Genomic DNA, 21,271 nt, shown 5'->3' with positions numbered 1-21,271 from the left:
CCACTGGAGCAGATGCAAACATATCTGCACGCCAGGGGTCCCTGGGCAGGGATGTTTGTGAGTGTCAGTCGCCAATTTCATCGTATCATCACCCATCCCATCTTCGCAATTAGCCAAAAGTTGCACAAAAAGCGAAGTAAAATAAAGCAAATCAATCAATAAATAAAAGCAAACATCTTTCCATTATGGAGAAGGGCACACTTCAAACTCCGTTTGGAGGCATAAATGAAAAGTTTCCTCTGGTAGCAAACTTTCGAAACATCCCTGGAATGTCGTTGCAAAATATTAAATTTCCTTCTTCAGAAAGGTGCAAATTATTGTCCAGGATATCTGTACCAATAGTATTTGTATATCATCCGAGGCACAATCAAGTTTTTATCATTCAGTCTATATCCCAGAATCTCAGTTAGCGCAGAATACCGTCTCTCAGGCGCAAGTTGCTGTCAGTTTCCTTGTGAGTGTAACCTTTTAATGTTGCCAAATACTTGGAATACAATACCTACGAGCAGGCCTGTAGCCAGGGGAGGAGCCCTGGGGGTCATGCTCCCTCCCTCTCAAAATGTTAAAAATTTTAATGTAAATCTATAAAACCCTAACATTGATGATTTTTCACATTTTGCAAGAATTTCGATTTCGTCGTTGCATAAATTAATTGGGTTCGTTGGAGAGAGAGGCTGGGGCTAGAATTGACAATACCGGAAGCCTCTATAATTTGTATCCTACTTCTTATACTCACGAAATAATTAGTCGCGGTGGTTTATCTGATGTTCACATGTTGGGGTGAAGTGAAGAAATTAATTACTGAGCTGTAGGAGTTGTATACTAAGCTTCTTTATTTTGGCATTCATTCTCCGTATAGAAGTATGTAAACCATGTTTGTTGACATAAACAATTGACGATCGCAATCTGTTACGCTGTCTACAGCATTGCAAGACTGTTGATTTGAAACTTGGAAATCATAGATCGTGCAGGACGGCGGAAGATAAGAGTATGAAAGTTGTTAATGTATCAAAGATCGTGAAATGGAGTATGTAGGAGGATGAACGAGGACTAATTATGATTCAACGTAAATATATATGTGAATTTCAAATAGAATTCAACTTTTTTTAATTCATGTTTGCATTCGAATTTTTCAATGTTTTCATTAAAAGGGACTATAAAAAAGGCGGGGCCCGGAATCGGGGGCAATTAACACTACTTTTTTCCAATTCCGATTCTTTCCTTACCTTAAATTTTACATTTATGGAATCCTTGATTCCTAAACTTTCCAACGATATATCAAACATATTTTAAGATGGATCGATTCGACATCCTTAAATCTTTGATTAAAAGTAGGTTTCGCAAAAGTCCATCGAGCATACAAATTTGCTAGTTACGAAAATGGCGTCTTCCGTGTAGAAACCTTGAAGATATAGTACTACTAAATTAAGATTTTTCAATCGGTAAGTGATCGCAAATTAGCAAATAGGTTAGTTTAGGTTAGGTTATGTCGTGGTAATATCTAGGACATATATTTTTCGTTCTGAAACGTAAAATATTACGATAAACATTGTTGTCGTGGACAAATCCAGAGTTAGTGTTCGGATCAGGGACAGCTATATTTAACTTTTCTCGCAATTTCCAGACGTGGCCCCCAAATTTTAACTTTATATTCGTGATTAGAAGGTCTCATTTAGTGTGTACGCGAAATATTAACAAAATCGGAGAGGCTTCCGGTATTGTCAATTCGCTCCGGGAAGTCTGCCGTCTGCAATATTGAGTAACGTTAATTTTATATAAGCTGTTGCAAGGCTACCAGACATTTCGATATAGTCTCCACAAGCCATTATTTTTAATCCCTGTCCTAACTTTTAACGAACTGCAGTCGTGATGCAAAAATGTCTTATTTTTCGGTTAATTCACGTTTAGACATGTTCTTTATTTTAATAATCATTGCTAACACATGTCATTTAATTATAAACTATGTTATTTTCTAAACATACAATTATCATGATGTCGGTATGAGAAAATTAAAGGAAACTTGTAGACATTGCTAATTTGCGGAACGAAGTACTATTATAACTGAACTGAACGTAAGGAATAAGCGCCACGTGACAACCTTGGTCTGTAAGCGGCTGTTTGCTGATTGTCGGGTCGAGGGGAGTCTATTAGTGAGTTGAGTTTTTCCCGTTATTTGGACCATAATATTGCAACTCGACAAGTGCACTCTAGCTTTAGCTGAAATACCACCATAGCACTGGTGATTACATATATTACTCCAAAAGCATTTTGCCGACCACCGTGGAAGAGTGATTGTAACATGCCTTGGCGTTGGTGATCTTTTTGAGTCCCTTCAATAATTTCATCATGTCATCAGTCTTCCGCATTGTCGCAATTAGCCAAAAGTGGCAGAAGAGTGATGCAAAATAATCTATTTCAACCATTCCAACAGCATTTAGGACCTTTTTCTTTGTTCCACGTTTTCGGATCTGGCTCCTCATCAAAAAAAATTCTCGGTATGAGCACTGAAATTGAAGCATTTGCTGATTTTTTTTTTTTTTTGCATGTGGGGGATATTTTTTGTGATAGGAATTGTAACGGAAAAAATATGTATTGTCGGGGGGTGGGGGGCAATATCCAAATCTTACATATTAGGCCTTAAATTGACACGTGAATCCCGGGGGGTTCATGATTAAACGTTAGCGGGACAATATCCTACTCTTATATCAGTATCAAGTGTAACATTAAGATGGGAATTTTAGTTAGGGGTTGATTGAGCATTAAAATTTGGGGGGAGGGATATCCAACTCTTGTGTATTACTATTCCGTCTTATACTGTTGCGGAAAATTCTGGTGTGGAGACTGAAAATTAAGACTTTTTTGAGAAAGCAATATCCACTCTTCAGTATAAACAGGAAGTCTAAAATTGGCATGGTAATAATGGTGGGAGGATTGAGAATTAAATTTGAGGGGTGGGGGCGGGAGATATGAAGCTCTTGATAAAGTGAGTTTGTCAAAGGATTTCTGTACTGGGGGCAGAGTTTGAACATTATATTTTGGGGACTATATTTAGCGATATGGTATGCACACATTTTCGGCGCCTAACGTGCGAGAAGAGAAGCTGGAAAAGACAAAATATCTCGGGATCCTAAGAAGGTATTGACACCCCATCAAATTAATAAATTAATATTCTTGAAAACCTAAAAAGATATGGATGTATTTTTTTCCCTGCTCACTTCGCTGGCAATGCTGCGTTACAACAATACGTGTTGGCGTTTTGATGAGTTGATTGTGAAGAACTATAGGCCTACCATAGCTTCATTACGAAGACATAAACAATATTCTCGATTTTGTTGAATAATATCAGTTCTTATAACATAATGGTTAGTGTTGGTATACTGCTTAATTTAGAGCAGGTGCAACATTTGCATGATGTAGTGCTATATTGTATTATTAATTCCCTGTATGCTGTAATATTTTTACTAAGTATACTTCATAGTGCCGCCTTTAAAATACAGGAAGTAGACATTGTGGCAAAATTCCATGCCAAAAGATATATTACAGAATTTTTTATACTCGTAAATTGTAGCTGTTGTATGTTTACGGCTTACAATAGTATTACGCAGTGCCGTAATTTTAAACATCCTCATCTAACGTGTCTAAACTTGTGAGAAGAGCATTTTCGGAAGAAGCCGTAGAAAGAGAAGATAACATAAGTTACTTTTAACAGTAATTCCATTACGAATTCAACACAGCCCACAACCTGGCCATCTCAATATGGCGAAAAACCTTCGCCACTGCATTTCTCATTGAATTCAATATGGCGGCCAACAATATGGTGGACCTCCACTTGACACACACAATTATGGTTCTCCTGAGCCTAACCTGTTTCTATCATCAATACCCATGATAACTCCTATACATTTTATAGGAAGTGTTAAGGGACTTTTGACTCACCCCAGTACATTATAATCAGGCGTTTATGAGTCAAATAACTGCACATATTATTTTGTATCTTCTGATCCCATTGCAGTCCCAGTTTGATTCTTTCATATATTTTAGAGTATAGCATAGTGTGCAAAATATATTTTCGTTTTGGCTATGACATGTTTTGACATTTTCATAGGTCAAGGTCAAGTGACAATATTTTCTTTTTATGCAAAGGTAGGATCGTTGCATATCGTTGGAAAGCTTGTTCGATTCCCTGCACAATAAATTTGATTTCAGCTTCCTAGGCCAAAGAGCGGCAGAGTTACAGCACATTTAAGATAGCTAAACGGGCTCAGAAGGGACAATTTCTGCTCACTTTGATCTTGAATAATTTTACAATTACAAGACGCACGAGACTCAAATTAGCGTTACTACGTTCCATGCATACTTTCAACTCCCCAAATTTAATGAAAATCTGAGAGAGTCGGGTTGAAAATTGCACATATCTGTGTTGATTTGGCATGGAATGACTCTTAACCTAGTGACTAATATGATAGGAAAATTGTTGTGCAAAAAAGATGTACCTAGTTATTAACTATAGGTATATTACATTCTTTCAGTATGTGAATTTAGACATGTGGAGAATTTATGTTGAAGAGGAGCAGGTATAATTAAGAGATCAACATTATGCAACCGGAAGTTGTGTCTTAAATGGTTCAATACCTGTAAATTTTGCCATTAATAATTACACCTCTAGAATTTAGTACTTTAAAAATGAAATTCTCAATTGTTATGAATAAGAGATACAATGTGAGCCGACCCCCCCCCCCCTGCCGTGGTGGTAACGTCATTGCCTTTGTAAATAGGAGATACCGGCTTTCGATACCTGGTGAAGTCACATTGCACACTGGTTCGGATCACAAATTGAACTGTAGGTCCAGTCCCGATTAGCCCATCTGTGCATAAACGATTATTGGACAGTGGTGCATGAGGAGAGTGAATTCTAACTGGAAGGTCAGATGTGTGTCAATTACCATTATTCAGAGGACAATCTATGGAACAACATTCATTTATCTGTGAGTCAAGTATTATCCTTTTCTTAACCAATCCATATCGGTTCAGTCATGGAGAGTATAAAACCCATATCTAATCTAAGATAATTTCTATCGCCATTCATTTAAAAGTAACCTCTTGCATTTATCACATTTAGGCCAAGCGAGTGATAACCATCTGAAAGACGAATGAGGAATGGCTACATCACCCAATACAATTTAGAGGTTCTTGGTTCGATCCCAAACGCAGCATGGGAGTTGCGTTACGTGGTCACGAAAGAAGAACCTGAAAATTTGAATAAATGTAGCCTGTTTACCTGATAATGTCTTCTGCATGTATTCTGATGTCAAACTCTGCACCCGTAGATTCAGTTCATAGTAAACTTATTTAAATATCAATTTGAAAGCTATGGTGAATTCAACAATGATATGAAAATCACAGTTGCAATAAATAATTGGCTTGATTGTTAAAGATAAGCAAAACACGGATTTACGTAGATAAATGCACTTGGTGTACATTTGCACGTAGCCTTAAATAGTTGCTAAAATGTGGGCGTAATGTACAGTCACCGTTAATAAAAATGAGACACCTGAAACACTCGGTTCTCTCCATAGCGTTATGTGTGTTGCATAAGTCTACGGCGATAGCAGAAGTTTCTTTTGAAGACTTGCTGTTTAAGATCTCTCATCGCCTTAGAGTTAGGCACCACGCATAACGCCATGCGGGAAAGCGAATATTTCAGGATGTACGGGGTCCCACTTCTATTGCCGCTGACTGTACATGAAGCTCAGATTTGAAGGCCCTCTTCCAACTCCTGAACAACTTCTTTCATTTGACATATTGTACGTATTTATATAGTAAATATATGTTATCTTTATTTTTTAAAGTCAACTTTTGAGAAAAAGTTGAATCAAGATAAATTTTTTGACCAAATCAAGATTTTGAATATGATTCTTTATTGTAGCATTACATGTCATTTTGTGTTATTTAGTGTCTACATTATCTTAATTGTATTCGACTGTTATAGTTCTTATTCATACTTCTGCCAAGATTTTCTTATTATTATAGAACAATGAAAAAGCAATTGTATGGAGTCAGTGGGTAATGAAAAGAGTAGCTGAAACTAGAAAGAAGATAAGTACATTCCTCTTTATCAAGTGGCCATATCGCCTTATCAGTGAGGTCGGGAATTATTTCACTTCCGGCGGAGAACGTGCCCTTTAGGGTGCGAATATAAGTTTACGTCTACATGCGTTGTGTACACGTAATCTACGCGTAGATTACATTGGGTTGTAGTTTACATAGACTACGTAGACAATCTAAATTGCATTAAAATTAATTTTCAAGGCTTTCATGAAAGGAAAGTGACATTTTCAACTGTATTGGTTCCTAACGAACTGAAAAGAATCCTATTTACAACAAAATTTCTCTTCTCTTCCATCATCAACTATGGAAGAAGATAAATAGTATGCAAAAAAAACAACAGATGGCAGTCGTGAGTCAAGAGTGGTCTTTTTTCCATAAAACACTAGAATATTTCCTATTAGGTTTCTCCCTAGGTGAAAAATTGTTCGAATTTAGAAAAAAGAGTATGAAAAGTTATCCTTACACATCAGAAACTGATACGCAGTATAATTTTCTTTTAATTCCACGGCGTCCTTTGCTAAGTTATCACCTTTCGCCATGTTGTTTACATAGATTACGTAATCTACGTGTATAAAATTGTCTACGTGTAGAATGTAGACTATCGTTGTTTACGCGTAGACGCACATCACTGCCTAAGACGCCCCAGACCCCAAGTTTTTAAGGTTTTTTTAGTCTGTAATAACGTCATCAAAATGGCGGTCATGACGAAGATTCTATTCCTGAAACCTGTTACTTCATTGTAATTATTTATCATTCATGACATCTTATTTTCACCTAATTTGAAGTTTATAACTGTATTATGATAATAAGAAATTAAAAAGTATCATATAATATTGGATATGGCGGCCAATATAGCCACGAAAAGTCTAAAAATAATTCTTTCAGGTGTGTGATCATGTTTGGGATCAAACCCTATGTCTTTGGAGGTTCCAGAACTCAACGGTAGCATCTAAAATAGTGTCAGACTAAGCTCATGAAATAATAATAGTTCAAGTTTTGACAATCTGTAGGGGAAGAGGGACAAATATGAAATAGGGGTACAAATATGGAATACCATTATATCTCGCCTGGTAAATGTTGCACTGTAGCAAGAACTTCGTGAAAAGCTGGGCAGTGTCCCTCACCACCACAGGAAGCAGTTAGTTTGCATCTCGAGGTTGAACAGGGCGCGTTAGAACGATTGTTGTGGTTCCCGCCCAAAGTGAAAAGTTTGGAGGTAAGTACGTTTTTGCCTTGTGTAGTACACAGAATGAAAATACATGGTATACAGTTTTGTAGCATATCAATCAGGCTTTATTCTGGTATTTTGCGTATATTGTTGAGGTGAGTTTGAATACACTTTTGGCACTCGATACTCGAAGGTAACAGTGGCTCAAATATGGAATAGTAGTATTCCATATTTATACCCCATTTATGTACAAAATTTATTAACGTGGACTTGCATCTGGATCCAAACCCAAACATGGAGCAGGACCTTCTGCTAGAAGTGAAGTGGCCACCCTGTTCCTGCAATTCAGAAGAGGCAAGGAAGTAGGGGGAGGAAAGCAGGGACCTCTCATATCCTGACTTCATCACCATATAAGACTTCCATTGAAATGTCCACTGCTGTTAAGAAACAGCCTGTTAAAAACAATTGGAAAGAAGGGAAATCGCCATTACCAAAAGACTGCGAATCATCAGACTCGGACAGCGACGGCATATTCAGCGTGCGAGATGACTCTTTGATCTCAGTATGTCAGATGCCAGAACACCAAGTAGTGATGATGCTGAATGTCTCTTCTGTTCTGGACAATCTTCTGATGATAAGCGTGGAGAAGAATGGGTTAAGTGCGAAATGTGTGATATGTGGGCTCATACTGAATGTGCAGGATATGATAATGGACTTTACATTTGCAATTTTTGTAAGTAGGTAAATAGTGCCCTCATAATCATAGTGATACAGACATGTACAGTTCAGAAACTTTCTCATATTTGTGACTTTACAGTGTTCATTTATTTCATGTTTTCACTACAATTGTGTTTCTTGTGTTTATATGTTCATTTTCTGCACAATGTTACCAGTATTCCATATTTGTACCCCATTTTCTTTTGGAGCAATCATGTCAACTTTTAGGAAAATGTTATTTGCAAATACTTACTATAATGTTACGTAGTCTAAATCTTATATTCTATTAAAGAACTAATTAAGGAAGAAGAGGGTAGTTTCTCAAATACATTCTTCAAAAAATGTGCCATTGAATGGTCAAAAACAAAATGGTATTCCATATTTGTCCCCCTTCCTCTATGTATACAGGGTGGTTCAAAAGTCTGACACCATAGGACAACTGCGTTATTAGTGGAGATGGAGAAAAATGGAAAGAGGGGAAAGTTGTTGGAAATATGAGGTTTTAAATATAACGTTCTTGAATTTTGAACGTAGCATGCACCGTTGAGGCTGCACGCTGATACGAGCCTCAATGAGAACTGACATTGCCTTGTTGCCACATGCTTCGTCCTTAAAAGGGACATTTACGTTCTCGCACCATCGTACTCTACCCGGTAAATTGAGAATGATGGCGCATAATTAGAGACAAAGTAAGAAGTGTGTGTGTGTGTGCGGACAAGCACACAAGTACAAAACCTGTAATTGTGGCTAATGTTTTCTGAAATAGAGGTTGTTCATTAGGGCATAGTGATCTGAACAAGGGATAAAGTTTCGAAACGAAAGGGGTCTTAATTTTTTCCTTCTAATTAGAGTAGATTACCCCCGGCTGACACAGCCCTTTACGTTGGTACCTTCAGTACCGAGCGGGGGGGGGGGGGGGCTGCGTGCTGCAAGGATATCAAGGGCTATGTTGGCGTGAGTATTAACTCCTAACAGGGTCACCCAAGTCGTATAGGCCTTCTTGGAATAGCAAGCGAAGAATGTCCTACATCAAAAGGGGTGGACCAGGCTCTATAGCTGATGTGAAAGCAACTGGTCTAGCCCCTCAAGTGTGGAATTTGTTGAACAAGTCGCTACTGACAAATTTAGTTTTTTCGTCAAATTCAGTATATGCATTCCGCATTGTGCTGCTGTAGTGCGGAAGCGGTATATATACGCCTTATGTTTGTTTCAACTATATTAGATATACTGTGGCGTATATAGTCACACAGACGTTTATGAGAGAGTTCCAGCTGTTGTAGAAACAGAAAATAGTAGAAAGAGAGGAAAAAGACGAAAAAGAAGACGAATAGAAAGAAGAAGAAGGGAAATATTAGTTTCGTCGTGTTCTTTTTCGTCTTTTTCCTCTCTTGCTACTATTTTCTGTTTCTACAATGTCTGTGTGACTATATACGCCACAGTATATCTAATAGTTGAAACAAACGTGCGTATATATACGCCATCCACACTTAAGGGGGTAGCCACCAGGTTGGAGGTTTGGCGTAGAGCTAACTAATTGTTACGGAACGAAATGAAAATAGCCGGATGGATACACAACAACATAGGCCTAAGCAATGGAGAAAGGATAGAGAGTTGAAGATGGCAACATGGAATGCATTGAGCTTATATCTACCTAAGGCCCTCATGAGAATGAAAGAACAACTGAGAAAGTACAGGATCAATGTCGCTGCTCTACAGGAGATAAGATGGAAAGGGGTAAACATTATGAACTCTGGAAGTCATATAATATATTATAGTGGAGGCAATAGAAACACCATTGGGACAGGTTTTGCAGTGGATAAGGAAATTACGCATGCAGTTATTGGATTTAAGGCCATCAACGAGAGAGACTGCACCTTAAGACTGAGAGTTAAATTCTTCAATATTACATTCATCTGTGCCCACTCACCTACAGAGGAAGCTGAGGAAGAAGTAGAGGATCCGTTTTGTGAAGAACTGGAGAGGGTTATGACGAAGTGCCGAAACATGATGTGAAGCTGGTGATGGGGGATCGAAAAAGAAGAGGCTTTTAGACCGACAGTTGGACCACATAGCCGGCATAATGAAAGTAATGACAATGGGGTAAGACTAATAAGTTTTGCTACCAGCAAGAGAATGACCAACAGTAGCACTTACTACTGCCTAAGAATATACACAAAGAGACATGGCATTCACCTGATGGTATTACGCGAAACCAGATTGACCACGTTCTTATTGACCGAAGACACGGATCGGATGTGAGGAGTTGTAGAGGGGCAGATGTGGACTCGGATCATTTTCTAGTCAGAGTTAAATATCGCCAGAGAATTTCAATGATGAAACTGAAGATGGGAAAGAAACAAGTAAAATTCAACATACAGCAACTTAAAAAGAGAGGAATGTGCCAAACAATTTCAAGATAAAATACAGGAAAAATTAGAACTTAATAGGGAAGAAGAACAAGAATTGGTGGAAAATAGATGGAGAAAGAATTAAACAAAGTATCATTGAGGCAGCTGAAGAGACAGTGGGATATGAGCAACCGATTAAATCCTATGAATGGTATGATGATGAATGAAAAAGATTGATTAAAGATCGTAATTCGGCAAGAATGATCATGGATTCAGAAGAAAAGAAGGGCCAGTATAACTGAGTATAAGAATAAGAGAAGAGGGGCTAAAAGAGAAATAATAATATAAGAGGAGAATATGAAAAGAAGAAGATGGAAGAAATTGAAGAAATGTCAGAAAATAGGAGATAAGGAAAATGCACGCTAGAATCATAGATGAGAGAAATGGATATCAAACAAGAACAACGTATTTTAAGAATAAGAACGGAGAACTAATTGGAGACGAAGAAGTAATAATGGAAAGATGGACCGAATACTTCAATCAACTGCTGAATAAACCATAAGAAGAAATAGAAGACATGGAAAACATACATGGCCCAGAAGTACTTGTTTCGGAACCAAATAGAATGCAAGTAGAAGAAGCCATTAATAGCCTTAAAGTTAATAAAGCGCCAATCGGAATTAAGACAACAAGGTGGATATATATATTAAGAGAAGAAATATAAAACCTTATAGTGCAAGTATGGAAAGAGGAAATAATGCCATCAGATTCGAACGTAGTGATAATATACCCGATCCATAAGAAATGATAAAATGGAATGCAGAAACTACAGAGGAATATCTTTATTAAGCACAGCATAGGAAGTGTTCTCAAAGGTAATTGAAAAAAGATTGGAACCCTATGCAGAGGAGATCATAGGAGATTATCAATGTGGATTTCGTCAGAACAAATCCACTACAGATAATATCTTCAGAATCCGATGCCTGTTGGTGGAGAAGAGTTATGTGTACTATATTAATGTACATCAACTTTTCGTACATTACAAACAAGCAGATGAAAGCATATATAGAAAATCAACTGTATATCATTATGGCAGGTTTCAGAATACCAAAGAAACTTGTAAATCTAGTAAAGATTACACTTTCTTATAGAAAAAGTAAAGTTAAAATCCAGGATAAACCATCACAAGATTTTAGTGTTAATAGAGGACTGAGGCAAGAAGACGTACTTTCGATAATCCTATTCAATATCAGCCTGGAACATGTGATCCGACATATGGACATAAACCCAGGAGGCACATTACTGAATAAAACGCTGCAATGTTTTGCATATGGAGACGATATAAACCTGATTAGCAGAATAACAAGAGATGTTATAGGAGAGTTCAAACAACTTGAAAGTGCAGGAAGAAAGGTTGGTTTAGAAAAGAACCAAGTAAAGACCAAATATATGCTTATGTCAAGGACTACACAACCAGAAAATGAAATTCTTTCCATAGATGATTACCAGTTTGAGAGAGTGTCAGAATTTAAATACCTAGGATCACGGATCACGGAATGGAATGAACAAGAAATAGAAATTAAAGCTGGAATAGCAGTAGGTAACATTTGTTATAATGCATTGCAAAAGCAACTAAAGTCATCATTAATATCATGCAAACTGAAGATAACTGAAGAAGTACTTTACACAGCAGAATGATGGTGCATGACAAAAGAAGATCAGACGGCACTAAAGACCTGGGAAAGAAAAGTTATGAGGAAGATTTTTGGAGGTGTAATACAGAATGGAGAATGGCGAATACGCAGAAATGCAGCACTAAGGATTTTATGTGGAAAACCTGACTTAGTAACTGAAAAAAATAAAACGGTTGTAGTGGCTAGAACACATGGAAAGGATGGAAAAGGGCAGAGCGACGAAGGACGTCTTCTGCGGAAAACCAGGAGGTAGAAGAATGAAGGGGTACCCAGGAAGAGGTGGCTGGATGATGCAGAGGCTGATCTAAGACAGCTGAGAGTGAGCCGATGGAGACAGAAAGCTGCAAATAGAGAAGAATGGACTAAGGTCATTATAGAGGACAAGGCCCTACAAGCGCTGTAGCGCCATGAGGTAAGGTAAGGTAAGAATGATAAATAGCTGCAATGAACTACCAGGTTTCAGGAATACAATCTTCGTCATGACAGTCATTTTGATGACGCCATTACAGACAAACGAGGGCTTAAAAACTTTGCGTCTGGGGTGTTTTAAGTTCGGGAATAAATGTAGTTTCCGCCTCCCAAAAGGCATATTCTTCCACTTTTTCTTCCTTTGCGAAATGTCATCACACACATGAAGTATAATATCTTCATCATAGATGTCACTCAAGTATTCTATGACTTAATTGCAACTTCTTTGAAGAGCGGTTGAAAGAAAAAAAGGAAGGCAAGAATAGAGCAACAGCAATAACAAAACACTAGATATCCACTAAGGCTGAAGTAAGACATAACTCCAATCCTCATTAAAAAAGAAAAGTAGATGCTAAGGTTCCCACAACAAGTTCTAAGGACAAAAAAAGTAATTGAAATTGTAAGTTGAACCGATCAATTTCACATAAAGTAAACGATGATTATAATCATAAGTCAACATTCTGTCATTATTTCTTTAATCAATCAAATAGATATCATTACGATCTTTACTTTCAGAGTAATAATACTTCATTTGATGTGAGACAATAATTGCAAATAGAGAAATTAAAGTTCCAAGCAAAAAGTTCAAACAAACTTTGGTCTCGAATTGCATTTCCTGATTTCCTTCATTTTACTTCGCCTTCCTTCCAGTTTTTGGCTAAACGTAAAAATTAGGGTGAGTGATACGAAGAAATTATTCAAAGGCCACTCACTAAGAGCACCCATACAAACGTCGGGATTCGAATCTAGGACTCATGGCACTCTGATAAACACTCCGCCGCAGAATTAGGTTGAATTGCATATCAATGCTACTACAGAGCATTCCCTGACATTCGCTACGAGACTCTGCAGCAACACAAGCTTTCTCTATACAAGGTGAATCCAATCTTTCCCTTCCTTACCAATTTCCTTTGGTTCCAACTCCACCCTTGTCTCGGACGTCCTCCAGGTCTCTTACCATCAAGTTTTCCACTTCTTTCCTCTCCCAGTGCCACATGGCTTGCCCATCTATGTTTTGTGATACTTACATACCTTGTAATATTACTTCCTAAAGTTTTTATGGTAATATTGGCTCAAAATTACTTACCCCTAAATATGAACTTAAACCCCGAAAGTTCAAAAATTCTGAATAAAACCCTAATTTTACCTGTTTTATAACACACAACAATGTGCATAAAATGTTTTAAGATTAACTTGCTGTCGATTGCCCACGTCATGCTCAGACAGGCTAATCGGAAGTGGATCTGCAGTTGCAGTTGGATCCGAATCACTATATAATGTGTGTCTCTACATAGGATCGAAACGAAGACCCATTGAGTACAAGGGAACAGAATTAGCATTGTGCCATTTTGAAGCCAATTCTCATTATTGTTGACAACGCTCAGAATTATGTATTTCGAACTATACGAAACTAACATTATCGAGAGGCTCTTCAATATACAATTGCAACTAAAACATTTAGACCAACATATGCATGATGGTTAGTTACATTTTTTGTTTTACATATTTTATTTAGTTACATATTTCACATCTGTTTGCATATTACAAATATCTCACATTTACATTTCGTGGCATTTGCAATAAAATTTCCAGTGGACAGCCAGGACTAAAGCCACCTAAAGTTTAACCCCCACTGAGACGACGGAAACGCGCCATCCTGTACAGTCGGAGAAAGAATTACCTGGGCCACGGGACCTAGAATTTCGTAACGTCTTAAAGCCTGTTGTTTATGCAACCCAAATAACAAATTATTCGCTTAAGTTTGTCTGGTGGATCTGAGTTCTCGGGAAGGATTGAGCATTGATAGCATGAGTCACATGACTCATGCCCCAGCAACAACAAACAACAGCTGGGTGCTACGTGGCCTCAAGAAGAACATTTTAGCAACTGTTTTCTTAACAAGATCTGCCACACGCTAATTGTTTCTCTATCTGGTATTGAATTCGGAAGCCTTTGATTGCATGTCAAAGACGTTACCACTACGCCATCGGAGAGGTAATGGAACGCCTTGAGAAAGACACGAGTGAAACCATATTTAGCGTAAATTTTAAAAATAAGACAATATTTTGTGGTCACAGTTTCGAACCGTGGGAGAGGCATAGATTTTTTTGTCCCATCGTCCATTTCACGAGTTTACTCACAGACACATTTAACACGAGTGGTAGAAGAAAAGCGAAGTAAAATAACTGAAACAGAAATAAAAGAAAAAAGCGAAACAAATTTTATCCACAATATTCTGCAGTCACTTCAGTCGTATTCACGGAATGCTACCTTTAAAGAGAGGCGTGGTCTCTAACTTGTCTTTTCCCCTTCCTTTGTGCTCTCGATTCCCTCTGTCACGATTGGTCTAAAACTAATCAATGCGACGTTAATTAAACAATCGAAACAACGAAACAATGCACAATCAACTGATCAACATTCCAGTTTTTTTCGAATCGGAAAACAATTGAGATGCTGTAAAATGAAGCAAGATGCAGTAATAAACTGGGAATTTGGTACGGTATAGAATTAAATCGGTGAAGATGTTCAATCTGATTGGATTTTTGTTATTTAGTGTTGCTATTCTTTCACTTTTTGCAAATAGCGACGATGAAGATGAGTAATGAGTGATGATATGATGACATTGACTAACGGACACTCACCAAGAACACCCATGGCAAAGCCGAGATTCGAACCAGGGACCCATGCTGTCGTAGCGCGCTGTGCTAACCACTCCGCCACGGAGGTTGGTTAGGAGTGGACATTATACCATATTTTGTGTGCGTAATTGGGATCAATCAATGGAATGACTAGACATATTATATTATTAATATATTCATATCATAATATCACGTCATATTATTCGACACGAAGTAACATCAGAGACATTCCATCTTCCATTATTGCCTTTCAACTATTTCTTCGACTTCAGGTTAATAACATCAATAAGATAAATTATGAAACAAATGATAATGAATGTGGGATATTGACAGTTATTTCGAATTACCTGACACAAGCAACATTAAGCAGACTCGGTGGGCAAGCTCATTAAGTGGTCAACCTTCGATCTCGTCACCAAAGTTCCCGGATTTGAGTACCGTCCTTGTCACAGGTGTTTGAGTATTTCGTCATTAATTTCATGTAATGGTCACTCGTCCGCGACTAGGAAGAAAAGTGATGTTACGTAACAAAACTAATAAAAATAAACATGATCGAAGAGTATTTATTTCATCTCTCACGAAATCTCCTATAAAACCGGGATATATGAAATATATGTATCTTCACATACTTTTTTCGATTTCTATATTTAACTAGCCGAGACCGAGAACGGGAGACCAATTTTCAATTCGAGAAACCGAGAGACGGAGACACTGTAAAGTCTTGTTTCTTTCTTGACATCTGCCTAATTGAGTGCCAGTGGCGTACGCAAGGGGGGGTTACGGGGTTTAAACCCCCCTTGAGCTTTTGAAATATTATGAAAAATGCTGTGGAAAAAATAAAAATGACCAATTTATCACTGTCAAGGACCTGCGGCAGTACTACTACTACTACTAATAATAATATAATAATAATTTAAATTATTATTCCCATGCGGCACGGAGAAAAGCACAGCATTCCAAACACGCGTCTTTAAGAGTGAATGCCTTGAAAATAAACACGAATTCTTGAAAATAATATACCAGGTGGTTATAATTAAAGTGACGGTGTTCAGAGTGGTACAGCACGGGCTGTAATGAGAGTAGCAGTCTGAAACTTCGTAGATATGCTAATGAAGCAATGCGCTCGCGAATTATGCCAAAAAAAAAAATAGTTCCAATTCTCGCCACCAGGGTAAAAACGGCGCTGTAAGCAGTCAAAACGTGGAATTTTCCATAACTCTGACGTCAAAGTCGGTGAAATTGCCTAACCATTGTGTGAGCTCCCTGGTTGTTGTTGGTGACGCTTGTTGCTTTTTCCTTTAGTAATGTTCATGTAATTCGAATAGTGAAATTGTAGCGATATTTTATTACAAAGAGTATTGTTTTCTGAGATTTATAGTGTTTTTCCTGTAACTATACCAAGTTTTGACTGCTTACAGCGCCATTTTTTACCCTGGTGGCGAGAATTGGAACTATTTTTTTTTTTTTTCATAATTCGCGAGCGCATTGCTTCATTAGCATATCTACGAAGTTTCAGACTGCTACTCTCATTACAGCCCGTGCTGTACCACTCTGAACACCGTCACTTTAATTATAACCACCTGATATAAGGGCAACTATGATTTTAAAGAGCAAAAAAGTTGTTTTGTATCTCGGCTGCAACAATGTTCAATGATCATGTATTTTTGTGTGTGAACAATGAGCATTAACTAAAGAAAGTTCTTGGTTCGTTGAACTTGGCTAATGTATAGACAATGGTTAGGCCGACAAGAATAACTCAGTCACCAGTCCGCCTTCCCGATGGATTTTCTTCACACTTAAAATGTCTCATCTCGTTGAGTAGACAATTATTTCGTAAGAAAGAAAAAATGCTCTAGAATTTGTTAAAAATCGAATTACTAGAAATTAATTTCGTTTTATTGCTTTCATAAATACTATATTTATGTAGATCTCTACTACTTAATAGTAGTAGTGGTATTAGTAGTATTATTATTAGTAATTCAATTAATTAATTATAAGTATTATTATTTAATTATGAGAATTATTATTTAATTAAAGTATCATAAAACAATGGTAATGTGAATTTCGAACAAGTTTTATATATAACACCCCCTTGATGAAATCCTGCGTACGCTACTGTGTTGTTCTGTTCGTTATTGGCTTTGTATTGGCAATTGCCATTATTCTTCCCCTGTAGGTAAACCATAACGACGATTTATGATGAAATAAAGCAGATAAAACGGCAAGAACAAGAAAGTCATGCCTGCCCGGGACTTCAACCCAGAACCTTACGTAACGAGATTTGAAATTCTGGAGAAGACATCTGTGTTTCACTTGACTTTCTCTTTCCTCAACTTCTGTTATTTTATCATGCACGTATAATTAAAATGGATCTTAGAAAATACGTTGCGATCCATAATTGTGTTGGCTATAAATGTGAACTCCAACATGTAATAAATTATTCCCTTTTGTATGTGGTTGAACATTAAATTTTCTTACACTGTGACAATTTCTTTTTTATTTTTTCTGCACAGATAAACTAATCTGGACTGGACCTTCAGTTTAAAATGGCATACGAACTACTACGTGCATCTACCGTGTATCGAACCCGGGATCCCTTGATTATAAGGTGACGACGTTATCATTACGCCATCGAGGAGGCCCCGTGAGAAAATATTATTCACTCGATCTATACAATAATTTATTTAAACATTTACATTTTCGTTTTCTTCTTTTTTTTGTTAACTACTCTTCTACGACTCTTTTTTTTGTCTTTGAATTTCTTCTTGTTTCAGGAAAAAATAATACATGCAGGCTGTATACCCCCCCCCCCCCCCGTGCAAATAGATAGAAAGCTCACTCTCGAGAACTAATTTATAAATAACGTAACAATTAGGAAACAATTCGAACGTTAACTGATAATAACTGCAGATGAAACAATACTTACAGACGCTAACGAAATATCTATTCTTGTATAAGCTCACAGGCAACAGGTATCTGGTGAGTCATTCACTCTTGCTAACTACGAGCGAAGGTCACGGAACCAAAGGGTGGCGAACAGGCGTCTGCTCTACGAAACTAGGGTGAGCAGGCGAGGCCCGTGTTCCTGTTATCAATGACGTACGAAATAAGGAGGAACACAGCTTTCATATCAAACTAGACCTGTGTTTCGGTTCCGCCATTGCATGTAAAACGCTTTCTCGTCTTGGCCTTGAAGGCCTACGTTAAGCCTTCTCTGAAAGAAAGATATCTTACCATTGAGGGGAGGAAAAGTGTGTGTATATATCGAGGTCCTTCAACTTTCGTATTCTTCTTCATTTCAGAACGCGTGCTGTATCGTCGATTTAATCCAATCTAGCTGTTCTAGGTTTTAGGTTCTGTTTCTGTTCGGTAATTTCACATTGTCTTCCTGCTTATGTTATTCGCGACGAAGCTTCTTATTTCAATAATCTGGACAATAACGGGATTGTGTTGGTTGGTTGATATGGTGTCTAAGTCCACTTTATGCACAGTAAGACTAATCGCGAATGCACCTACAGTTTGCCTACCTGCTGCTAGATATTTGCGTGCTAAGATGTAGGAAGTGATACATTTTCAGTGTGTGGAATTAAGATTTATTTCTGATACGAAGAATCTGAGAATGGAGTAGTGAGAAAGGTATCACCTCACATGTTTGAATTTTAGCGCCCCCCCTCCACACACACACACACACACACACACACACACACACACACACACACACACACACACACACACACACACACACACACACACACACACACAGGATATCGGCCGTGGTTTTTATAATGAAATATAACATGGATGAATTGTGTCAAGAAAAACTGGAGCCTATTCACATCCCTACGGAACTTGGAAGAATGTCCACGTAGAAATTAGAAAGTTCTGTTCCGATAAAATCGGGACGTATAGTAAATGAAAAAGCAAAGTGCTACCTTGTGCTTTGAACCAAGCCATGAAGGCGTGTAGGGGTGCGGAGTTAGGGTCCCACACTTTCTTGTTACGGCCGAAGGTGGTAATAATGTGATCAGCACCACGCCCCTGGCCGCCTTTACCTCCTCCCCCCCCCAAGCTTCCTACAGGTACCCATTTTATACGACGCTGGGTGGGCGCCGGAGCCACTTGAACAGGTGGACAAAATTCCAATTCTCCCCAGTCGGGGATCGAACTCAGATCTCTCGCATGGTAATCAAACTCCCTAACGACCGAGCTACTGCGGCACATATAGTATAGTAGCCTTATAAAATTAAGGCAAGAATTATTTTAGCGTTTCGTTCGACGGTTTTAGGGGAATGATTTTCGGACATAGGCTATAACTCTTGTCGGTTCTGCGACCTGGCTTGAGAAAAGGCTATTTTATGACGAACAACATTCCACCTGACAAGTCACGTGACTTTTCTACATTTCCTGTGTCTGTTGGCTATTGCATGAAAGACGAGTTGCTCCTTGAGACAGACTGAATCACCCGATCACCTAAAGGTGCAATGTGTGTTGCCTACCTTTCCGGCATTATTTACTGCCATTAAAGTCTTATGGGGAAGAACTTTTTTCCACCACTGTACATGCGAGTGGAAAATTCCATGCACATTTCCGAGGGTAGTCCGCCCATGTACCGCGCTGCCACGCCGAACATGCTCCATGCTCGGCTACAGCGGAGCCGAGCACGACGCTTGCCGGAGCTAAACGAAGATATGCGGAATTACACGAGAGGGTATTTGGAGGCGCGGTCAATGGAAAATTTTCTGCCGACTTCTGGCACTGAAATTCCTCGCTTCGGTTCCTCGCCTTTTTCTCTAGTACGCGTTACACCATTTGATTTCAATAGAAGCACACAACAGAAGTTCTGTTGTCACGTTTCTCGGAGTTTCCCGGCGTCTCAGTGGGCGATATGCTTAAGTCCCCCTTAAACAGCCAACATAACCTGCTTTGGGGTGTAATGAGTCGTATCCAGATCTATGTGTTTCATTTTATTGACGGTGAATGTACCTCAGCGTGAAACATAGGGCACTATATTCAAAAGTTTTTCAGTTTCATTGACCAAGCAGGCCTCCCCGATGGCGCAGTGGTAGCGCCGTCGCCTTGTAATCAAGGGATCCCGGGTTCGATTCCCGGTGGAGGCACATAGTGGTTCGGATCCCACTTTAAACTGTAGGTCTAGTCCCGATTAGCCTTACTGTGCATAAAGTGGACTTAAAACAACAAATCAATAAAATCCAATCATTGACCAAGCCAAGTATTTCTAACACTAAGACCGTAACGACAGTAGCTGTTCTCGCCACCTTTAGAATTAAGGCACATAACGTAGCATTAGAAAGATGTTAACATTACCCTATAAGTATATAAACTAAAGATTGACAACTTAACTACAATAATATAACCAAACGTATAGTATACATAAGTGTCTAATATTGAACGTACTAAAATAATATAAATTTCAATCATTTATTAACAAAGCCATAACATTAGAATTCTTCAATATTAGCAGTTTCATTCAAAAATTCAATTCACAATTTTAATAACAAGTCGCATTCATATCTGTAACCACAACAATAATTTAGACAAATTTCATTTCACATGTACATTAATCACATTATATTTGGGGTGATGATTATATGAAAGAAGTATTGTTCTATATTTAGAAATGAAAGGGGTGGGGGTATATCGACATCTAATCATTGTGATGTCCCACAGACGGATAGATATCCGGAAACCTGAAATTATCACCTACCATGATAGCATTTAAAACTAAAAATAAACGTGCACCAAACCAAGAAAATACTAATTGCAATTAATAAGTGAATTTGTAAACTTAACTTGATTAGAGGAACCGAGGCAGAACGGGGTACCCTGCCTAAAACCTCTGGCAGATGCTGCATATTGTGGAGACTCTGCAATTTTCCTTATTTTTTCTGTTGCATCATGGGAAGTCGTGAATCACATTGTAGAGTCGTTTGTTTACGAGGATTATGACTCTTGCATTCTTTTTGTGAATTTATATAATTTTGAAAAATATCTCCTTGCAGGTAAGGCGATTTATGTTAATACTTTATATCTAACAATCACAGGAGGTAAATCCCAATAGTTTTAGCTGTATGCTATGACAAATAGTTACTATTAAACGTAAGTTATTAC

General features: G+C 38.0%; 1 protein-coding gene across 1 annotated transcript; it reads left to right on the top strand.

Annotated features, from left to right (window-relative positions):
* Positions 1 to 9,556: 9,556 nt before the first annotated feature.
* Positions 9,557 to 10,006, top strand: LOC146004854 (protein CFDP2-like). Its single transcript, XM_083143878.1, has one exon. The coding sequence runs from the start codon at positions 9,557 to 9,559 to the stop codon at positions 10,004 to 10,006; it is 450 nt and encodes a 149-aa protein (XP_083000004.1).
* Positions 10,007 to 21,271: the final 11,265 nt, after the last annotated feature.

The sequence above is a fragment of the Lepisma saccharinum genome, chromosome 22 (assembly GCF_977018435.1).
Source record: "Lepisma saccharinum chromosome 22, izLepSacc3.1, whole genome shotgun sequence".
In the NCBI taxonomy this organism is placed as follows: domain Eukaryota; kingdom Metazoa; phylum Arthropoda; class Insecta; order Zygentoma; family Lepismatidae; genus Lepisma; species Lepisma saccharinum.
This window is presented reverse-complemented; position numbering and strand designations above follow the sequence as displayed.

What these genes read in the sequence shown, in the direction of transcription:
- LOC146004854 (XM_083143878.1), top strand. Translation starts at nt 9,557, where the DNA reads ATGGATACACAACAACATAGGCCTAAGCAATGGAGAAAGGATAGAGAG.